Here is a 14922-nt window from a genome sequence, read left to right as displayed (position 1 = left end):
ACTAATACAAGCTGACAGAAGTGGTCTTTCCTGCTTTTCCATCTCCATAATTTATGTGGATCTTGAAATCTGACTTTGGCTAGTCTGAAAAATAATACACTGTCTTTCTTCCCTAACTTAAGAATATAATGGCTCGTCAGTGCACAAGTTCCTATCACAAAGTCAAAAAAGATTTATATAGGATATTTTAATTTCAATGCACAGCTAACAGGAGTTGTATATTTTATACATAATGCATGAGAGGAGCCTAAGTAAGGTGTTTTCTGTTTGTTTATCCTGGTTTGGTAATGTTTCCTGTGTAAAAATCAGATTCTGTACAGTTCCAATTCAAAATTATATTTGTATACACTTAGGTATCAGTAACCAATGTGATGCTTATTTATTCCAGAGTAATGATGTATTTCAGCTCAAGGAAGTGAGACTTGTCAATTATTTACTGTTACCTTGCCTGCATTAAGGGTAGGCTTGCAAGCTTACTCTGTGTCCAATGACTGGTGTGTAAGAGCAGGAAGCAAATGACCCTTAAAATATTCAATTGAAGTATTTTTTCCTTGTGGTTGTTTATAAAGAATCATTAAAAGATTAGAGTTTCCTAGAGAGTTCAGCATTAATCCAGGTTGCTTGGATGCTGGACAGTTTATGGGATAAGGTTAGTTTGCTGACAACAACTGCTAACAGCATTCACTCTCTATTAAAATAATTATTTTTTTCTAGGTACATCTAATGATTCCATTAGACATCGTCACCGTTTATATCAAGATATAAACTGCACCCAGATGCAGTACTCAAGACCTGGGCATTCTAATAGGTGTTATACAAGCACATAGATGGAGAGATGATCTATTGATCTTGTGTCAGTTAAACCAAGCTTCGTATATTTAAAAGAAAGCCTGTGCAAAATATGTCATTGGAAAGAATAATACCAGAACTCATTATGAGGAGTTCCCTGCTGAAGGGTTAAATTGTAAAACAAATAAATGCACTAATGAGTAATATGGCAGTCTAGATGTAGGAGATGAAAACCCAGACTCCTCAGACCATTAAAGGGCAAGGGTATTGCAGCCTAATTTACTTCTAAAGAGAAAGCACCCCTTGCTTTACAAAACCATGTACTTAAAGCAGACACTAGCCAGCAAAAAGTACTGTATTGATGAGAGCTGGAGAGACTTGTATCAAATCTTTGAGATAAGAAACCTTCATAATATACAGAGTCAGGGATGGGAAGAGAGAGCAGGAAAAGATAGAAATGGATTTCTGGAATTTAGCACACTTTTTCTTCAAGAAATTAAATTTGCCTTGTTGTCATGTACAAAGGACAATTTATACAGTGGAACAGAGCAATGAACACACTTCATGTAAAATCCTAAGTGGCTTTCCAGGCCTGGGAAAAGGATGTCGTATGTGGGTTTTTTCATATTTTGATTCTTGGAATGTTTCTGTATTTCTAATTTCACTTGATAGTAACAGAAGTGAAACAACATTCCAGTGTGCCTAGTGACTAGTAATAATTCTTTTTTTTTTTCATTTTTGTAGGATGTAAAAGATCCCCTTGCTGCAGTATCCCATGCTGTGAAATCTCCAGAGACACGCTTTTTTCCTGAGCCTTTCATTCTTGAAGAAGGACCAAAGGATGAAATCCCAAAAGACAGGAAAGTTAAGAGCCCTTCAGTGCCAGTCTCTCCAGTATTATCCCAGCCAGTTGCATCACCAGAAGCCATTGCACCTACATCACCAGCAGAATCTCAGCCAGCAGCACCGACATTGGCTTCATCCCCAACATCTGCTCAAACGCCTATCTGTTCACAGCCTTTGCCTTCTACTGAAGCATCCATTCCATCCCCAGTGGAACCTCCAGTGTGTTTCCAGCCTGTCCCAGCCTTAACATCTACTCCTCTGGCCAAACTAGTCCTAAGGAGCCAGGAAAGCGAGGTGGAAAAGTTGGGAAGCCCTACTACTGCAGAAGAAGCTCTGAAACGGAGTAATCTTGTAGAAGAGTTCTGGATGAAGAGTGCTGAAATTCGGAGGAGCTTAGGCCTCACCCCAGTAGACAGAAAAAAACGCTCAGAGCCAAGCTGGACTGTATCTGCCCTTGAGACAACTCCTCTGAAGTCTTTTAACACTGAGAATGTTTCAGGGGAGGAGAGGATTGATCTTGTGAAACCTCAGCCTGCTCTAAGAAGACAGGAACTGTCCAAGTCAGAAAATGAGCAGATTTCTCTGCTCACCCCAAAATCTCCATCAGAAAAAGATCTGAAGAGTTGCAATGAAGTAAGGAGAGATGTATCCAGCAGTTCCGGACTTGGCCTTCAGGAGAGTTCATCTAACATGAGAACACTGGCTAGCCAGAGCTTCAACACTTCTGACTCTGCCATGCTTACTCCTCCATCAAGTCCACCTCCACCACCTCCTCAGAATGAAGAACCAGCCACTTTGCGTAAAAAGAAGCATCAAGCAATTTGGCAGAATGAGGTTGAAATCAAGTCACCTCCAACACCAGCATCAACACCTCCTGCTCCCCCACTCTATGAGCCAATCTCTACTGCCAAAGAATCAACTCAGGCCAAAAAAGAAGACGTGCGAAAGTCTTTTGCAGAGAGTGTAGATGAGATTCCATTTGCTGATGATGTAGAGGACACATATGATGAGAGGACAGAGGACACAAGCCTTCATGAGAAGTTCTTTACACCTCCTACCAGTAGGCCAAGGCCAGAGAAACCACTTGTTTTGCCCTTGGTCAAAGAAAATGGTGGTCCACCCTCAATGGAAGGAGGGGTTAACCAAAAGAAAAGAGTACTACCTGGAATTTCTCCAGAAGCAAAGGAACTTGCTGAAGAAAGAATGAGAGCCAGAGAGAAGTCTGTCAAGAGCCAAGCACTACGAGATGCCATGGCTAAACAGTTGTGTAAGATGAAAGATATGGAGATGGCTGCAGCTGCTGCTGCTGGGGCCGCTAGGGCACGAAAGGCATCTTCCATGCCCTTGAAGACCAAAGAGTTGTTTTATGACTCTCCAAAGCATTTGGCCTTGAAAATAGCAGAGAGCTCCACACTAAAGCATGATGCTGCTAGTGAAAAGTTCTCCACTCCTCCTGCTGATGTGGCTGGGCCTGAAGGGTCCATCACTTCTTCAGAAGGCTCCAGTGGAAAAAGTAAGAAAAGAACTTCTCTTTTCTCCCCTCGTAAGAACAAAAAGGAGAAGAAATCCAAAAACGACAGCAGGCTCTCTGACAAATCTAGTGGTGGGACAGAGGAAGCAACAAAAACTAGATCATTATGGAAGTCTGTTTTTTCTGGGTATAAGAAAGACAAGAAGAAAAAGACTGATGACAAATCCTGCCCAAGCACTCCCTCAAGTAGTGCCACTGTGGATTCTGGCAAGCACAAGTCTTCTCCATTGGTTACAGCAGCAGGTATAATTGATATGAGCCTGTGCACTCTGTAGTTTTACTACAGCTAGAAATCCTTGAAAGTAAATGGGGCTCTGTGTGCTACTATGCAGCATGACGCTGCTCTCCTTTTCTAATGTGCAGATCAGGATGAATACTACAGAGTAGAATTGTATGTTTGTGTATTTGCAGAGTTAGTTTATATGGTAATGGAAAAAAAATGAATCCTTAAATAGAAGGTTCACTCTTGATACATACAAGATGTATCTGTTTTCTGCCTTAGAGTGACTTCAGAACGAAGCGTTGTTTGCTGTAATCAGGTGTTCGTGATGTTTCATCTTTATTTTAAATCTGACTGTCATCTCTCCCTTTGATGGTTTGTTCTTTTTCTTTTGATCTGGCACTATGTATGTTGAAGATCGCAGAGACAGTTTCTTCTGTATTTTCAGTGATCTGGCAATTCTCTACTGATCTAAGAAGTGGGGATTCTGAGGTCTCATGTAAATCTCTCACATGTCATCTGGTGCAGGCGGATGTATTTAATGATAACTTGTGATAAATTAAGTAAGTTGGTCATAAACCTGGTTGCAGGCAGACATGTAACATTTCTCTGGCCTTGCACAAATAGTGAAAAATGGTGCCTGCTGCTGTCATCCAAATTCTGTATCTATCTGTAAACACTGATACAGCAGAAAAGGAGAGTCATGACCGTTACTTCAACACCATTTGCAGAAGGTGATGCTCTCTTAAAATGAAGTTTCTAATTAATACTGATCATTTTGGAGGCGATGCTTCTCTGGTAACACTGTAATCCCTGTTGAAGCAGCTGACAGTGGTGTGAAGGACTAAGTATTTTTGAAGCTTAATCAAACAAGTTATCAGCTGACTTCTTAGATGTTTCCAGAGAGAAATGAACTGTCATAATTGCCATTATTCTAATTTCATTCTTTAATTTCTGGCTTCTCAGATTTGCAGCTCCGTCGACACCTGAGTTTCTCAGAGGACTCTGACCTCTCCAGTGATGATATTTTAGAACGTTCCTCCCAGAAATCCAAGCGAGAGGTAGGCAGATGGGGAATGTATCTTAAATAGAGCAAGTATCCTTTAGATCGTAGGTTCAGAACCTCCAGATTGATTAATTTAGTCATTTTTACTGTTTCTTCTATGGAGCTGGCTTTCTTGTAAGCTGCCTGGATGATCTACCTAAAATCATTTAGTTTCATGAATGAGAGCTGTTCCCTATTGTTTTTTTATGAAGGATTTGTTGTGTCACTGAGACATTGCTTTACAACTGAATATCACAGTCTAAACAGTGGTATTTTTGTCCCTGTTGTGAACATGCCAATGATCTATACAAAACAGGAATTTAATATCAGAAGTGAATTCCACTGACTGTAATGTAATATCACTCACTCTAATGGCAAAAAGGTACCAATGAAATAATCCTTTTTCTTATTGTGAGGGTCCAATTTTAGGATGTTATTTTGCCAGCTTCTTTGATAGACTGATCTGATAGAATTCCAAGCAAATTACAGGCAGGAAGGTTACTTTGCATGCATCAAGAACGTAGTCCAGACAGATCATCCACTAAAAGGTAAGACACAGGTTGCAGCTTTGCAACTCCTACAAGTTTACTATTTTGTTTCATGGCAGAAGAGGAAGTGTACAGTCTGAATTCGTATCTTCCCTTTTTGGAGAAAAGATGAGCTGTCACCTCTCTTTCTCTCCATTTGACCATGTTCCTTTTGAGAACTTCTTGTCAGTTCATGATATTTCCTTATGTCTGTCTATAGATAACAACTGTCAAAAAGAAATATATAGCAAGTCCCTATAAAATCCCAATATATAAGAATTGATCTTAGTCTGATGTTCTTATTTAGGTGTAGGCTGGTATGAACTCTACTTCTTCTGAGAAAGTTGTTTCTTGTTGCTGTACAAGTTTTCCCAACAGCAATATTGGGGCAGGTTTAGCTCAACTGGTTAGAGTGTGGTGCTGCTAATGCTGAGGTTGTGGGTTCAATCCCCATATAGGCTCTGCTGAGGGTTGGACTAGATGATCTCCAGAGGTCCCTTCCAACCTTACCATTCTATATTTCTATGATTCTCAGAACATTGTGGTGTAAGCCATATCAATGGCTTTCTAGCCCATTAAGTTTCACTTTAAATTGTGCTTAAAAGAAGATATTGGAGAGAACAGAAGAGAGACCAGTGGATCCCCATAAAAGCCCAGGAAAACAATGTGCTTAGTTTATTTGCAATGGGAAAAATACCTGCTAATAACTAAGTGCCTAAGTTAGTGGCTTTGAAATTATTTATTTCAATTTTAAGATGGCACTATTAATGCAAAAACAACTGGGAAAAAATGTGGATCTGCTAAATGCATTATGATGGGAAAGAACCCTTCTTTTTTCCTGAGATGTTCAAAGATCTGCCTAGCAGGGTGCATAGTTTGGAGGGGTAAGTAGAGATTCAGTTGATCCCACAGTACACTGAGGCCTTATTGGTACTGAAAAATGAAAAATGAGTTCCTTCTGTCCCTTCCTTGTGAGGCCTGGTTCACATGTTAAAACTCTCATGAAGAAGAGTATCTCAGAAAGCACTGTTACAGACCCAGTGGTCTGTGCCTCCAAACTCACCTTTCATCCACTGTGCAGAAATCGGTCTCAAATGCCAAGATTTAGTTGATACTTGGCTCAGATGGCAAAGGTATAGAAGTATTGCAGATTGAAATGTCATAGGAAATACTTTCTCTGTGTGTATATATAGTGGAATGAATTAGAATACCTAACAAATTTGAGGCTAGTAGAAGAAGTTAATGAAACAGGTAGGAAATTTCTGAGTTTATTACCTTTCTTTTGATCTCTCTCCCTAGTTGATACATGTTTCTTCTGAGAGGAAGATTATTTTGGTTTTATTTCGTTCCTTTTTTTTTCTCTCTGTCTTCTCCTTCCATTCCTCTGCATGCTGTCAAGGCGTTTCATGAGAAATTCTGCATTTTGCAAGAGATGCAGAAGAATGAGGTACCTGTGGCTAGCAGAGGACAGGCTTGCAATACAAGGGGTTCAGATAAGATTTATGAAGCTACAGTTCTGCATTATAAGCTCCTTCAGGAGGAAGCAGGGCTTCATTAAGGTCCATGTCTGTTCTCAGATTTGATGGTCACTTTGTTTTCTGTGCTAAGCTACTTCAATTTAAAATGGCTTTTGCAGAAAAAGATCTCATCACTAAGATTATAGGTGATAGGATCAGCGGCAGGTACCTGGAATCCTAATATTCATATCTCACCAGCTCTGTTGAGGTGATGCTTTCTCATTTTCTCCTATTTGCTCTTGCTGAAGTCCTATTAAGAATTTCTTTGCTCAGCATCTGCCTATTTTCTAAAGGAGTAGTTTTTGAGAATTAATGTAGTTACTCATTACTCATAGATCTGAAAACTCCACTTTCTAGTTACAGTGCATCCTATTTGAAGGATGTCAAACATTTGTGCAAACCCTGAGATGCTTTGCTGTCAGAGGAAATGTAGCTGGACTTTTGGACTGACATAACTGAGTTCGTACTGATTTGGGGTGGGCTTATATATTTTTACTTACAAACAGCCTGTTACTTATTATGGTAAGAACTGACTTTCTGTGCGCCACATAACTTTTATGTGAACCCCTTCTCTAAATTAAATCCTGCTTGTGCTGCTTTTTTGGTTATTGTAGTGAGCTTGCTTTCCAGAGAGCTTGCTCTGTTTAGCCTGTCCTTTGTTATCAGCAATGGATTAATTCAGTGATTTATAGTATAGTGTCTTTCAAGAGAAGCGTCCTGTAAAGAATTCCTAGCGTAATGCTTTATGTTAATAGATGTTTGTCATTGTGTGTGTTTGTCCTTGTTCCCATACAGCTGTGGTACTTGTGCTCAGACATGCATTTGCTGCTACAGGTAGTTTGCTGGTTACCGAACTTTGCATACATTTATGTTGTTCTGTGGCTTTTCACTTGTGACTGTTTTTAGTTTATTGAATGTGAAAAAGCAAAATGCTGGCTATTACCTCAGAATGGCACAATGCCCTCTGCAGTTGATGGCACAAAGGAGATATGCCTCTCTTACAGACCCTAAGTAGTCTGTCTGTTTTATATTCTGGGTGTAGTGTAGCTTACAATGTCATTGGATAGAGAAGGTAAAAACTGTCTTGTTTCTTTTCATTATTGAGTTGAGCTACCAGAGAGAATAGCCAGAACAGAAAATCCCCCCCCCCCAAAAAAAAAATAGTTTGACAATGTTAGCTCCTGAGTCAGTCAGTACTACTGAAAATGCTACACAGTGCAGCAACACTGAGTCAGTTCTGATGCAGTGACATAATTTTAGTTCCTGAAACTCTCTGGAGATTTTCTTTTTAGGCAGATTCTGTTAATGTAGGACATGTAACCCACTCTGAGCCCATCTGGTATTTCTCCAGTCAAAACAGTGAGAAGGATTATGATGGTATTTAAATGCAAATGATCATTTCTATTGAGTAAAGATCATTTAAAATCATGAAGTAAACAGAACTTCTAGGAGAGGTGGTAAATCAATCTGTAAATGTATGGCAGAAAGTAATATGTGTTTAGTGAGCAGGTTTGGACAAAACATGCCCAGCATAAGCCATTATTCCAGAATTTAAACCAAAATTTTGTACATTGCTTCTTCACACTTTGTATGTTTGCTTCTTCAGTGGACATTAAATCCAATGGATAGAGATTATAGAGGCCAAGTAATCCCCCTAGAAAAAGAGATTTCCAGGTTGAATGCATCTTCCAAGAGGATCCCAAACCTAATGTCCTACAGGAGAATGCTAGAACCTTGATTTTGTGGCAGAAGTTCCATTGTGCTTAATCAGTCTGGGCCATGTTCAGCATTTGTGCAATTTTATGTTGCATTTAAAAACAGCTTTATTTTATTACTGTGCATTTTCAATGTTGAACTGATTTGCTTCATTTTGTATGTTGTTTTTTTTTCCTTTACCATTCCCTTTAAGTCGGTTTATGTACCACACGCCTTGGCATTCAAGAGGTCATATTCGTCAAAGGTAGTGTCTCCATTCCCACTGGTTGGCCATTGCTGCATGCTTGTCCCTATATTAACCCATTGAGTCCATAGCTACCCATCACATGTGCACTAACCTCACAAACATTGACTGTGTATGCATGAGATGTCAGCAGACATGGGCAGCAAAATCTTCGTAGAGGTTGTCTACCAAAAATGCATTAAACTCCAAATTCTCTGACTTCCTAGAGAGCATGCACTTATCAGTGAAAAACAGTTTACTGCTGTGCAGAACAATGTGGATGAGTTTTGAGCTTCAGAACAAATTGGGTTGCTAGGCAGTTAAATATATATGTGTATTCTTTTTAATACTTGGACTGTTATTGCAAGTGAATTGTCGCACTTCAGTGTCCCTCAAGTTCTTTGATTCATTGAAATCTCAGTGAAACTCCGTATCAAGCTGAAATCAAAAGATAGGATTTGCATTTCTGTTTCAGTAATGTTGCTGTTTTCTGAAATTCTTACTGTCCTTTCTTCACAGTCAAGAAAGTATTAGGTGGGATAGGGAAGTTTCACCCTGTGTGACGTTCCTTTCTGTTTGGGGTGTCATTGTGGATTTTGTTATTAAAAAAAGAAGTATTAAAAAAAAAGCATTGACAGCGTGGAGTTTTAACAATGGTGCTTGGTAACTCCTCCCTTTTGGAGGAGTTGTGGTCCTAGCTTAAACCTCTACTTACTGAAAACAATAAAACAGAGATTGATTGATCAATGTGGCTATAACTAGATAAAGCAAATTCAGGTTGGTCTGTATTAACATTTTGTCCTTTAAGTTGACACTCCATGGAGAAGATATCTTTCCAGAAGTGGAAGGCATCTGTTTCCAGCTGTCCTTTAAAGCCTGTATACATGTATGTGAGAAGAGAGTTCTTTTCTTCACTGTAGTTACAGTTGTGAAGCTCATTTAACACTCTCAAAGTCTGTTGAGAGGAAGCCTATTTAGATTACAAAACGACCAACTAATATACCTGAAAAGTTATTAAACTCCATTTTCAATAGCAATTTACTTATTTTTAAACTATTGGGAGAAAAGAAGAGGAAGAAATATCTTTCTATGTCTATAAATATAGCCTTTCTCCCTTTGGATGGCTTCTGGTGTTGTGGTAGTCTAGTTTTAGTTTAGGGGTTGTTCGCTTGCTTGTTTTACACTAGCCAGTTTTGTGGGGTTGCTCTTGAGATGGGATTTCCCCTCTCACACCAGAACATCACTCTGCTTTCAAGTCTCTTTTTGTATTCTTGATACACAGAAAAATTGCACACATTTATACAGGTGGTTACTACCAGTTATACCAGTATAATTCTCAAATATGGATTTATTGCTCCAGAATAAATTGATATATATGGAGAGAGGGGAATACGAATATAACTGCATTGGTCTAAATTAATTTGTTAGCTTGTGCTGCTGTAACTGTTTCATGTAGACGTGGTTTACCGTCTTCAAGGTGACCTCTATATATAGTCACTATCACATTGATTTAACTATATCAATTGAGAAAAAGAATGAAAATGAATTTGATCTTTGTGGAAAGATTCCATATAGCAGTAGAAATCAGGATAATCAAGATTATATAAAGTCACAGCTTTGCAGTTGGCTTATATGCTTCTTCACTCCTGATCTGACCCTGGAACTGTTGCTCACTGCACTGTGAACACGTGTGCCTATGAAAGCTTGGCTTTTGACACAGCCATGGCAATGACAGAGCACCCCTCATATGAGATTTTGGAAGAGAGAATTGTCTTCCCTCCCCCGTATCTCTGGGCATGCAAATAAAATTTGCTTCTGTTTCTTCTTCCTTCAGAGAGCCTACACAGAAGAGGAACTGAATGCCAAGCTCACTCGGCGAGTGCAGAAGGCTGCCCGTAGACAAGCCAAGCAAGAGGAGCTAAAGAGGTTACACAGAGCCCAGGTAGTGCCTCAGACTTACTCACCATGGCAGGAAATCTCCATGTGAAAGTACCATGATTCTGGCATTCTGAGTGTACCAGAAGAAGATCCAGAGCCAGAACTTTACTCTATTTCTACATGTTTTTCACTACTCCTGCTCTCTGACAAATTTGCTGCCGTGTCACAAACACAGGAAGAATTGCTGAAAACTATCGTGATATTGTTAGAGCAAGAAAAATGGCAAATAATGACTGTAACACTCTTCTAGTGGGAGATGAGCAAAGTACCATTTACTGAATGGAATAGTGATAGTCAAATAATACCTAATGAAGCTGCATCAGTGATTGCTGTGCTAGGTTATGCTGCTGGGTAAAGTGTTATCAGAGTAACCTTTCATCATCAGAGATCTGTTGGAAGACTACTGGCATTGTCTATTAGTGACAGGTTTTCTCTTAAAACTTGAAACAGGAGTTCAGCTAACAGAATAGCATCACCTTCACTTTAAGGTGTAGAAAAATGGTTGGAGTTGTAGTGAATAAGTGAGTATCGAGGTGTCTGTAAAAATTAAGGGATAGGATGCAGGGGTTGTCCCTTCCCTGGAGGGGATTGTGATGTTAGCTTCTGAAGCAGTGTATTGTTGAATGCAAATATTTGTTTTTGAAAAGGTTGATTTGACTGAATCAGCTCACTTAGAGCTGGATAAGTGCTGCATACAGAACAAGAGAATTGCTGTTGGTGAGTTTCTGCTTGTTCTTTTCTGAACAGATCATCCAACGCCAACTTGAACAAGTGGAAGAGAAGCAGAGGCAACTCGAGGAGAGAGGGGTTGCTGTGGAGAAGGCCCTTCGGGGAGAAGCAGGTATGCAACAGAACTTGGTTTGCTTTTCAATGTTTTCTTACCAAATGCTTGTGTGGTAGTCTATAGCTATTTGGATTTTAGAGGTAATTGGCCCATTGTAGCCTAGAATGAGATTGTGAAATCATTCTCCCTTTTCTAGTATCTTTCTGAAACCTTATTATTCCTGTGTTTCTTCTAATTCTTGGATTTCCCTAATGGCAGGAACAGGTTCACTTATCTTTACCTGAGGCTCAGGAGGTAACTCTGCAATTACTAATATATTAAAATGTCCATCTGACTGTTTCTTCATATTACTGGGTATTACAGCTAGAAAATTGCAGGGATTTCCTAGCTGCAATTCATGTAAAGCTGTCAGCAGTAAGAGAACCCTGTTGGTATGTTAAGGAAGAAATTGTGAAATTGTGTGTGCTTTCTCTATTGTGTTGGATTATCAAGGTAGTGTCCTTACAAGGGACCATCACAGAACATCTTCCTCAGTGCACAGCCCAGCACACTGGCAACTTCTGACAAAGTTGTGCAGAGCAGAAATGCACACGTGTACTGAAAGGTATCCATGTCAAGCTGTTAACAAAAATGTGTTAAATGTACTTGAAATTAAATTAAATGAGCACCACCTGATCTGGCGAAGTGTAAGAGTGGAGGAATACTTGGTTCAGACAATGCTGATAGTAGTATAACTTGGAAAAAAAGAATCCCTAATTACAGGGAGTCAGATATCCAACAGGCAAATGCACTGTGCGTATATCTGACAGGCCCGGGATTATACACCTGGTTGCAAGAATCAGAGATTGGAAATTATAATAGTAGAACAGGTGTTTGGAAAATGGGTTGGATTGTTGCTTGGATTGAAGATCAATCACTGTACCTGTGAAGATGGTAGTTGCTTAAGCCATGAAGGTTCACCAGAGGAAAGGTCTGTTTCCACCAGTTACTGTTGGCCACAATTAGTTGCTTCATGTTCTGTAAGGCAAAGCAGCAGGATTGGGCAGTTACCAAAGCAAATGAGTACTACAAGTGTGGAGAACAATCTTGATCACATCAATGTTCTTGTGATCTGACTGACTTTTTGATTTGTGGGTTCAAAAAATAATCTGATACAGAAACTTTCTCTATGGTGGTGCCTCTTTCCCTGTGCTGTGTATTTCTATGTGGCCCACTCTGTTCTCTGGCCCACTGGTTACTACACTTACTAACACTCCCTCTCTTTGTCTCTAATTCTTCTTTTCCCTTTTTTTATTTTCACCTGGAAATCCATCTTGATTATTCACCTGGTAAATGACATTCGTGTAAGATATGTCAGCAAAGCGGGAAAGCTTAGCAGCTGAGAGAGTGTTCTTCACCGTAGCCTAAAAAATGTTCAGATACAAAAAAGACCAAGAGTAACAGCTGATATTTTGTATGAAAGACTGCAGCTCTTGTATACCTTACTTCTCACTCACAACTTACCCAAAAAGGACATGGTCTTACTTGAGCTTGTATATTTATGATTTTCTTAGCAGGATTATGAAACTGTAGGTCCCTCTTGCAAAATGGGAGAATTTCCTTCTTCAGTAAGTCTCTAGGATATGCTTTGCTCCAGGCAACATGTTTCCATCAAAAGATTGTACATCAGGTTTACAGAAGCTTAACTCCATCATAAGGAACTCACCAGCCTCAACTCTTCCAGTTATCTCAGAGGATTAACAAGAAACACATGCTGTTCAAAAAAAGGCATGTTCTAATCTGTGTTGGCTGAAAGCATAGGATTAAAAGTGAACTCCATCCTTCACTTCTCTAGCCTATCTTGCATGGACATTTTACGTATGTTTGCAGTACAATAACTGGATAATTGGTCTGTGACTTCACTCTCCATGGATACCATTAATTTCTGCCTCTGATACCCATTAATTATTCAGGAAATCAGCATAATTTTCTTCTTATCTGCATTGCATAAAATAACAATCTAACAGCTACCACTGTATTTAGCAGTACCATTGTGCAAGGATGTGGAGTCATGTCAGTCTCTTGTCAGCTCCTCCCCTTAATGAAACCTTGTAAGTAAAAGCTGAAAAAGGGAGGGGCAGTGTGTAAAGTGTTGTCATCTGAAAAATTTCTCTTTCTGTTTTACAAGCTTGTGGAAGGGGAAGAAATGTGGGAGGTATGTCTCTTCAGTACATACTCTGTCCTCATAAATAAGAGAGTTGCAATGCAATATCAACATAATGGCCATCCCATAGACAGCAACCAGTAGTAACTGTTATTAGAGAAGATATTGGACTCTAATGAGTGGATTTTTCAGCTTCCCTCTCAGTAGGGAAAGAAAAAGTCCTAACTTTAATCATTTGCTGACTTGTGCAACTTCAAATATAAAGTTTTATATATTATTATTAGGGGTATCCTATTACTAGATACTTTAAAATCCTGACAGAAGAAACAGAATTTTATACTTTTGAATGATTCTTTTCTTTTTCAGTTGTGGAAAAAAGGTAGACAAGACCATATAAAATGCTTCCCTATGCCATGTATCATCTTTATCATGTTGTCTGTCCTTTCACTAAAAGATTTCAATTTTTTGTTAGGCATAGATCTTCCTTGACTTTAACTGTTCATATCACTGACCTCTGGACCTTCTTCCATTTTTGCAAAAATATATTTTTCAATTGGACTGTTAAGGACAAAAAACAGTACTGTACGTAAGAACATACTTAGAAGGTACTTAGAAAAACTTTGCTTCTAATTTCCATCCATTTTGCATCCACCTTAATATGTTCTTGCCAGCTGACTTACACTGAGTGGACAATTAATAAATTGTTCACAGTGATGCCCTGCTGTCTTCCTGAGAGATTATAGTTAATTTAGATCTTAGCAGTAGGTATAAATAGCTCAGTATTCTTTCCAGGAATTTCACTTATATCTGATAATTGTTGAGATGGAATATTCTGTATGATGCTACTAGCTGTTCAACTAGTCAGACTCAGAAACATCTTGGAGGTCATTATCAGCTTCAGTTTTGACTGATCTAAATAATTGCACCTTCTTGTCTACCTCTTTGTCTCTTCGTTTTTTAAATTGGCTCAACCTCAGGCAAGCCCTCCTGGGCTTTTATTCTTCAGCAAGTGGAATGCTTATTTCAAAATATAGTTTATAATTCAGAAAATCATCTTACACCCTATTAATTAACATTCTTACACACTTAATTGCCTGAATATGTTCTCTGTGATTATCTTTGAAAATCTCTCCCTTTAGCAGTTAGTTAAAATGAATGATCTGGAGTGTAGACTCTATTTCAGGTGACAAGTTTGTCACATACTGATGGTTTAGGTTTTGTCATCCCTTTTTTTCTTCCTCTTTTTTCCCCGCCTCCTTTTTGTATTGTGGCAAAGGTATAATAGGGTAATCTCAATGAAGAATTCTCCCATTTTTCTGCAGTGTCCTGGTGGAAGAGACACCTTGATGCGATGGCTATAAATGTAACAATGCTTTGTATAATGGTGCATTCGCTTGCTTGGACATGATGGTGACTTTCTTCTCTTGTGCGGATTTTCCATCTTTTTCAATTATTAACTAGAAATATATGTCAAGTCAAAAATGTCTTGAACCTTCTTTTTTCTACTTTGTCCTTCTTTAGCATAAATTTTGATAGTCACTTTTGGGAGCAGGGAAAATTTCTCCTACTGTCAGATCAATACTGAAAAATTTGAGAGCCACCTCTTTCCATCAAGTGAATCATATGCATTGAGAAATGGTTCT

General features: G+C 39.0%; 1 protein-coding gene across 15 annotated transcripts in view; it reads left to right on the top strand.

Moving 5' to 3' along the window:
- MICAL3 (microtubule associated monooxygenase, calponin and LIM domain containing 3) overlaps positions 1-14922 on the top strand; it is a 180202-nt gene that overhangs the window by 146152 nt on the left and 19128 nt on the right. For 13 of the 15 annotated variants that reach the window (XM_062590756.1, XM_062590765.1, XM_062590774.1 and 10 more), the window contains 5 exons: positions 1534-3409; positions 4353-4447; positions 8385-8435; positions 10249-10356; positions 11100-11193. In XM_062590756.1, the coding sequence (XP_062446740.1) occupies positions 1534-3409; positions 4353-4447; positions 8385-8435; positions 10249-10356; positions 11100-11193 (2224 nt within the window). Of the gene's footprint in view, positions 1-1533; positions 3410-4352; positions 4448-6357; positions 6406-8384; positions 8436-10248; positions 10357-11099; positions 11194-14922 lie in introns of all 15 variants that reach the window. The other 2 variants (XM_062590868.1, XM_062590793.1) reach the window with 2 other exon arrangements.

This window comes from Rhea pennata, chromosome 1 (assembly GCF_028389875.1).
Source record: "Rhea pennata isolate bPtePen1 chromosome 1, bPtePen1.pri, whole genome shotgun sequence".
NCBI classification, from domain to species: Eukaryota; Metazoa; Chordata; class Aves; order Rheiformes; family Rheidae; genus Rhea; species Rhea pennata.
Note: the sequence above shows the minus strand (reverse complement) of the source record. Positions and strands in the feature narration are given on the sequence as shown.